The following is an 8,601-nucleotide window of genomic DNA, read 5'->3' on the forward strand; positions in this document are numbered from 1 at the left end:
GGACTCACACTGGATTGCTCTATGTTTTCTGGTAGCTTTGAACTTTGAATTGAGTACATACCGTGTGGCTTTATATATATATATATATATATATTTATACATATAGAGAGAGAGAGATGGGATTCTTGGTCGAGGAAGAGGGAAAGAAAAAGGTGGGGTTTGGACAATAAATTGAAGGGACTAGGGGAGGGACCACTTGACCGGGTGAGATTACCCATAGATACGAACAAATAACAAAGACTGGGTGATCGTAGCAGTCTAGAAGGACCAAAGTCAAGATCAAAGCACGCATTCTATGAATTAGCTAAGCACGCAATATATGAACGAAAACGCCACGCCTAGCTAATAAAAGCGAGGGAACGGTTCCTTTCTCGTACACTTTGGTACAGTTTCTAAAACCTTCTATTCTAATATTGTTCGTGACCGTCTTATCCTCCACGCAGTTGACTTCAATTGTTTCCTTTAACCTTTTTTGTTATACTAATTATATTCACCCTTGCAAGGAAGATTTACTTCAATATTAATATACAAATACTTAGGTCTACTCGGTATATGGTCCCACTCATATATCGTAGCAAAATTTTAACCTTATAAATGAATCCGTACAACAAATATAACTAATATAATATTTGACATGATTTTAATTCATAGGAATACAGAGATTATTATATATACTTGGCACCACTAGGGGTGAGCAATCAATTATAATTGAACTGAATCGACCAAAAATTATAAACCGAACCGAACCGAATCATATGCAATAACTGAACGAAACCGATCAACTAACCTCAACAAATCGAACTAACCGAAACCTAAACCGTGCTAATCGAACCGAACCGAATAACCGAACTGAAACACAAAATAACCAAGAGAACAGTCTTGTTGTTACTGCCGGCCACCTAGCCGGCTAGCGATTCCGATGATTAGAACAAATCATCGGATTCCCCCAACCATGGTGACCCACAAACCCAAAAATTAAAAGCATCTAATGGTTGGATTTTAATAGATCTAAGTTTCAAAGTTTCAATATAAAAGAAAAGTAGTCGAAAAACTTACCGAAAAATCATCGGTGTCGTCTTCGTCTTCATCTCCAGCCTTCATCTTCTTCTTCGCCATCGGCGACAACGACGGATGGTGGAGGGAGAGAGAATAGATGAAGGCGAAGAGCCTTCGGCTAGTGCTAATCTACGAAGCAACGAAGAGCCTTCATCTTCGTCTTCGCCATCGCAAGATCTATGGGCAGCCAGTGTTGATCTACGAAGCATCGAAGAGGCAAGAGCCTTCATCTTTGCCATTGAAGAGCCTTCCTCTTCCTCTTTCTCTTCGTCTTTGCCATTGCCAGATCTGTGAAGACTCGAACTCGAAGAGAGTCTTCGTTTTCGCCATCGCCAAAACTCGAAGACAATAGAAGACGCGCGAGAGAGAGAAGAACGAAGAGAAGACGAAATAGGGTGTCACGCCTGTGTGTGTGAGGGAGGGCGGTAGTCAGTTCGGTTCGCGCACGCAGGGAGGGCGGTATGGCCGATTCGGTTCGCCTATTTGCTACACCTCCGGTTCGATTCGATTTTTGAGTATTTTTATTAAAATAAGCGAACCGAACTGAATAACCGATTTTTAAAAGAAAATATAACTGAATCGAACCGCTTTTTATGAAAAATCGAACCCAACCGACCGAACTTTTTGTTCGATTTAGTTAGTTCGATTTAACCGAACTTTTGCTCACCCCTACAAGGTACCTAAGCTTAATTAGTAAATCCCTTGGAATTAGTTAATTTAGGAAAAGGGATATACATTTTGTACACCATTGGATTGAAATACCCTTCGCATGTAAACTCTCTCAACTCTCTGTCTTCATTTTGCATATTCTCTTTCTTGTTCTTAGTGTTCTTCTATATCCCACCACTTTTATATCTATCATCATCTCCCACCACCACCATCGCCGTCACCACTAGTCGCCCTAGATTTGCCATCATTTGCCACCGCCACCATTTTTGCCATCTCCCATTGCTAGATTTGCCGACACTGCAAGATCAGTCGGCATCGCCATTGTCGATCTCTCTCTCCCCCGTCTCTATTTTCACTCCCCTCTTGGCCCAATTTGCCGCCACCCCAAGCCATCACTTTGTTTCCCTCTAATTCCTTCCCTGACAAAAATTCTCTCGCTCTCAACCCCATTGTCGGATTTAGCTCTGGCCATGGTGGCCGGAGCTTTTTCAAATTTTTTTTTTTGTTATTTCAATATAATTGTAATATATATATAATTATATAAATAAAAAATAATTTCCAACTATATATATATACACAAAAATATATAAATATATAAATGTATATTGTGGAAGACATTGGGCCAACTTAGTCATGTGCTATTTAATCTTATAATCTCAAGTAATTAATACTCACAATATCACTTTTTAATACACCAAATGTAAAATAGTTATTAGCTAACGTAATATATTTTTTTTATCATCGATACAAATCATACAATATTAATTTCTTCTATAATTAATTTTATTCCATCACTATTTTATCCAAATATATTACCATATATTTTTTAATAATAATAATATACATTCGCATTAGCATAGACATTTTGCACATGCATCCATATTAAGGTTTGTGGCAAGTTTGTGTTGTGGGTCTTGCTTACATGTGTATTTCTCTCTCATGTTAACTTCTTATTTTATTTTATTTATTTATTTAGTTTTTAAGGTGGCCTACTTTGTCATTGACTTGGAAAAAAATATGAATAGAAAATGAAATGTGGTGTGAAGAAGAAATTAAGACAAGCTAGAGATGAAGTTGAGGTGTTTGGTCTAATTGACTTGAATTATAAGAGCTTCTAAGTCTTAAAGCTTATTAGATGAGGGGTTTTGACTTTTTTATTAGGGTAATTAAGAGGTTTTTGAAAATAATCTATAAACTATTCAATATAAATTTAGGGATACCAATTTTTTAAAAAAGTTATTGAAAAAGTGTACAAGTTAATTAGGTGGTTTATAAATTCTTTTAGCTTTACCAAATAAGTAAGAAGAATTAATAGTAAGTTGTTACAAATCCTATGAGTTCTTTTTGGCCAAAGCATAAGTTATGCCAAACATCCTCTTAAAACTTATTTGTTTAGAATTTTGTTAGGTTTTGACTGGTACTTGAGCTTAGGCATGATTTTAAGTTTATTTATTTAAAATTTTGTTGAGCTCAACTCATTTATATTAAACAAACATTTTTATTAACTATAAATTTAAAGTTTGTTTTAGACTCAATTTTAGCCTGTTTATGTAAAATATATTATAATTAGTGCATTTTAATATGTATTTTTAAATAATATCAATAATAGGAAAAAATTCTCAATTTTAAACAGTAAAAACATATGTCATTTTTATAATAAGCTACAGATGAGTTTACAATTAAAATACTTAAAACAAGTTTTTTAAAGCTTAAACAAATTGAGCATTCTTGAGGTCAAGCTCCGCTCAAAATATATATATGAATTTGAGCAAACTCAAATGATCAAGTTAAGTTTGAACGCGCCTAAAAACCCAAATATATGAGTTTGGAGTTGAGTTTGAACAAATCCAAATATATGAGTTTGATCATTTGTAATTTTTGTGAGAAGGGTTTTTGGATCAATCACCACTTAATTTGTTCAACATTTGTAATCTCTTTTCGTTATTCGTGATTATGAAATAATTCTAAAAATTCTCGAGCTCAAACTTATCCAGACTGATTATTTCTCTAAAAAAAGAATAAGACCTATCTCTTTAATTAATGAATTCTATAGCACTTAAGTTAATCACTATGTTAAAGAACAATATAATAGTAATGTAATAAATAAGTAATAAATGTCCTATTTGGGATTACAGTTCTTGTGCAGTTTCTCGCCACTCATGTCTCAATTTCGGTAGACGAGATAAATTGTAGGTGGAGTTTTACTTTATTGTGTAAGGTAAGAAATCGAACCCACAACTTACTAATACGAATCTTAGTTTATCATAATTCAATCACTTGACTTGTGCTCTCGAAATATAAATAAATATTGTACTTGACTCTTAAAGAAATTGTGCTTTTATATTGGTAGGCTAAAGGGTCAATATTAGAGATAATCATGTGACTTGGATAGTTAAATTTGATTTTCTAGATGAATTGGACAAGCCAATTATGGGCGTGGGCTTAAACTAGGGCCCTCTTTCGTGCTCTTTATTTGAATAGTCATGAGTCAAGTTTTCAAATAATTTCAATCATTAAAGTCTTATCTTAATAGGGTTTTAAATTAAATCTAAGTTGGAGGGCTTTAAGGTTTTACCCCCCAAAACAGGGTTAATCTAAGTATAGATCACAAGTTTGATGCCATTTATATTATGACAACTGATTTTAGTTAGAAATAACTGCTCATTCAATCAATTTGTTTTTAGAGTGGTCAGCCTTAACATTACGGAATTAGATTAGTATACCAAATATAAAATCAATTAACTTTGAACCAATTAAACTTTTGAAACGTTAAGAAATTTATCAGCTGTTTGATCGAAGTACGGCGACGGAAGAGATTATTCCTACATTTTGCGCATCTATCTACTGCTTTCACAACGTTTTCTTTTAGTTCCATATCGCACACGAACCATTTGCGGAAATGCCAAAAAGATAAAAGGGTACGTCGCCCAATCCCGCTGTTTGGTTGGCGAGTAACTGTATCCAGTTGTTGCCGGTAGAGTCAAGCGTATCATCGTTCATTTCGCTACTTGCACTGACAGTAGTTATAGTTTTTTCATGCCAAAATATTGCGCATAAAAGGAAAACGCCCAATTTTGATCTATTCTACTATCATTTTTTCTCAGACAGATGCAGGTTCTTTTCAACCAGACGTGGCGTATTTGATTTTCTGTGTTGCAGTGCCCTTTTACACCGAAGAGAATTGCAGTTTGCAGGAAGCAGACATGGCAATATTCTTAAATTATATTCAGTTCACCTTCCATCCGGACCATCCCTTTGTTCTCAATTGTCTGGTGCAGAGATGAGTTATAGTGCCCATTTTCCATAGAAGTGAAAGGAAAAGATGGTTGAACTTCAGGGCTTACTAGGGCTGTAAAAAGAACTTGCTGATTTGGTTTTTGGGGGGGCGCTTTATTTGAATAAAAATATGCACCCCTTTCTTCTAAAGATAGGATATCCACTGCCCTTTAGACCTGATTACCAAGCCTTTGCAGCCATTTTTAAATCCTGTGCTGCATTTGCGGACATCAATTTGGGGAAAGCTCTTCATAGCCATGTTGTTAAGCTGGGCCATACTTCTTGCCAGCTTGTGTCCAAAGCACTGCTTAACATGTATGCTAAGTGTAATGCTTTTGGTGACTGTCACAAACTGTTTGGTCTAATGGGACATCGCGATACAGTCATGTGGAACATAGTCCTGTCTGGTTTTGCCGGGTCTAGGAATCATGATACTGAGGTGATCAGATTGTTTCGTGCTATGCATATTGGCATGGATCCAAACCCAAGTTCTGTAACTGTTGCCATCATCCTTCCTGTGTGTGTACGTTTAGGAGCACTAGATGCAAGCAAGAATGTACACTCTTATGTAATAAAATCTGGGTTAATATCTCATACCTTAGTGGGCAATGCTCTGGTATCCGTGTATGCCAAATCTGGGGATGTCCATGATGATGCATATGCTATGTTTGAAGAAATTCCTGAGAAAGATGTTGTTTCATGGAATGCAATGATCGCTGGATTTGCAGAGAACAATTTCATGGATGATGCTTTTAAGTTGTTTAGTTGGATGCTGAGAGGAGCAACGGCGCCTAACTGTGCAACTATTGCAAATATTCTGCCCATTTGTGGTAAGTTAAAAGAGAATGCCACTCAACGTTGCGGGAAAGAGATGCATTGCTATGTGCTGCGGCGGGCTGAGTTGATAGCCGATGTTTCTGTTGAGAATGCTCTGGTGACCTTTTATGCAAGAAGTGGGAGAATGAAGGAAGCAGAGCATGTGTTCTGGAGGATAAGAATGAGGGATTTGGTTTCTTGGAATACAATGATTTCTGGATACTCCTTAAACAGTGAGTGGCTGAGAGCAGTGGAGTTGTTTCACGAGTTCTTCTCAGTGGGGAAGGTTGGACCGGACTCTGTTACCCTTCTAAGCATTCTTCCTGCTTGTGCCCATATATGTAACTTGGAGTTGGGAAAGCAGATCCATGGATATATTATCAAGCATTCACAAATAAGCAACAATGCAGCAGTTGGAAATGCCCTAATAAGTTTTTATGCAAAATGTGGTGATATAGATGATGCATTCAGGACATTCTTGTCAATTCATATGAGAGACTTAATATCATGGAATACCATGCTTGATGCCTTTGCAGAAAGTCAGCTTGAAAGCGAGTTTGTTTATTTATTACATTGGATGCTTGACGAGAGGATAAGACCTGACTCTATAACTTTATTAGCTATAATACAATTTTGTGCTACATTTTCCAGAATTGACAAGGTTAGGGAGGCTCATGGATTTTGTTTGAAGTCCGGTCTTTTGCTAGGTGATGTTGCACCCACTCTAGCTAATGCAATAATTGATGCGTATGCCAAATGTGGTGACATGCTGTATGCATCAAAGATTTTTGAAAGTCTATCAGGGAAGAGGAATGTGGTAACATGCAATTCAATCCTCTCAGGATATGTCAATTGTGGTTCACATGATGATGCACAAGAAATATTTCATAGCATGTCAGAAAGGGATCTCACCACTTGGAATTTAATGATTCGAGTTTATGCTGAAAATGATTGTTCTGGTCAAGCTCTGAGCCTATTCCGTGAGCTGGAAAATCACGGAATGAAGCCTGATTCCATGACTATGATGAGTCTCCTTCCTATTTGTGCTCAAATTGCCTCTGTCTACCTGCTGAGACAGTGCCATGGATATGTTGTTAGGTCTTGTTTCCAGGATATTCACTTGAAGGCAGCCCTCATAGATACATATTCAAAATGTGGGAGCATTAATTGTGCATATAAGCTCTTCCAATCAACTCGTCAAAAAGATCTTGTTATCTTCACAGCTATGATTGGAGGGTATGCGATGCACGGCATGGGCGTAGAAGCACTTGGTGTGTTCTCTCACATGCTTGAGTTGGGTGTAAAGCCAGATCATGTTACATTGACTGCACTATTATCTGCTTGCAGTCATACGGGCCTTGTTGATGAAGGAGTGAAGATCTTTGATTCAATAGAGAAGTTGCATGGCACAAAACCAACGGTAGAGCAGTCTGCGTGTGTAGTTGATCTCCTTGCTCGAGGAGGTCGAATAAATGAAGCATATTCTTTTGTGACAAAAATGTCCGTTCAAGCTAATGCCAGTGTTTTGGGGGCACTTCTTAGTGGTTGTAGAACCCATCATCACGTGGAAATGGGGCGTGCTGTCGCTGACCAGCTTTTAAAAGTTGAAAGCAGTGATATTGGGAACTATGTGGTACTATCAAACTTATATGCTGCAGAAGATAGATGGGATGGAGTCCTTGAGATAAGAAAGCTTATGAGGACAAGAGATCTTAAAAAACCTGCTGGATGCAGTTGGATTGAAGTGGAGAAGAGGAAAAATGTTTTCATGGCTGGAGATTGTTCTCACCCACAAAGGAGTATTATCTACAACACATTAACCGTCTTGGATCAACAAATCAAAGAACCATTCCAATTGGGAAGTGGTTGACTCAAAAAACTTTTGGTGTTTGAGGTGACAAAAGAGCAGTATGTGTTTTTTCTTCAGAAACAATTATTTGTGAATCTTACAACTTGGGGGGGGGGGGGGGGGGGGGGGGGATGTGAATCCTTCAGAAATGAATCAATCTGTGATCTTCTGCATGACTCATGACTCATACAATGAATCTTATTGGACAGCCTGATGTTGGTCCTGTCACTAAGATGGTTTTCTGCTCCAAATGAGCAATGTATGATGGTATACTTTCGGTGAAAAAATATAATATAGCTCATATAGATGTTAATACCTAGTGCTCATGCCTGCAGTTCCTTGCCAACTCATTCATAGCCTGTTTTGTAGGTGAATCCCAATTTTGGTGGTGAGCTAAGTAGCACCCTCATACAGCCTTGACTATTTTTGAATGACTACCTTGTTCTGAACTTGGAATATATGAGGTACTGTCAGCCAAAGACACAAATGCTAACCTGCACTTGAGGTTAAAAAGTATGATGTCAAGCATTTCATGGGTTTATCTTAGGTGCATCTCCAATGCTGCCCTATCAGGCATTAATAGTGTAGTCCTTAATTCTTTGTTCTAAACGTTTCCAACCTTGATTTTGTTTTTCAATATACATCCAATATTCAGTCACCATTTTCTTTCTTTAAGTGGTAGATCTAAAGTCTTCTTGACGCCTTCTTTCTTTGAGCAAGGTAGTAATTGACAAGCCACTGATTTGACATCTAGAGGACATTACCTATGTCTGATTTGATCCTGTCCATGTTCATATGCTATTCATGCTTGATCATTTTCATTTTTTACTTGGACACCAAGCGTGCATATCTGTATATTTATTTTATCTTTGTTGTTAATAGGTGTTGTGTTTATCTAATTAGGTGAATTATCAATGGGATGGTCATAATATCCA

At 37.2% G+C, this 8,601-nt stretch overlaps 1 protein-coding gene across 4 annotated transcripts; it reads left to right on the forward strand.

Annotated features, from left to right (window-relative positions):
• The first annotated feature begins 4,365 nt into the window (after window positions 1-4,365).
• Window positions 4,366-8,342, forward strand: LOC127792817 (putative pentatricopeptide repeat-containing protein At5g08490). Of its 4 annotated transcripts, none has more exons than XM_052323419.1 (2): window positions 4,366-7,725; window positions 8,024-8,342. In XM_052323419.1, exon 1 carries the CDS (start codon window positions 5,132-5,134, stop codon window positions 7,685-7,687), a length of 2,556 nt encoding a protein of 851 aa, XP_052179379.1. In that variant the 5' UTR covers window positions 4,366-5,131; the 3' UTR covers window positions 7,688-7,725; window positions 8,024-8,342. The 4 variants fall into 4 exon arrangements, with proteins under 4 accessions (XP_052179379.1, XP_052179380.1, XP_052179381.1 ...); XM_052323420.1 differs by having other exon boundaries at window positions 8,036-8,342; XM_052323421.1 differs by lacking the exon at window positions 8,024-8,342 and having other exon boundaries at window positions 4,366-4,699; window positions 4,830-7,774.
• The last annotated feature ends 259 nt before the right edge of the window (window positions 8,343-8,601 follow it).

This window comes from Diospyros lotus, unplaced genomic scaffold (genome assembly GCF_014633365.1).
Source record: "Diospyros lotus cultivar Yz01 unplaced genomic scaffold, ASM1463336v1 superscaf1, whole genome shotgun sequence".
NCBI lineage: Eukaryota > Viridiplantae > Streptophyta > Magnoliopsida > Ericales > Ebenaceae > Diospyros > Diospyros lotus.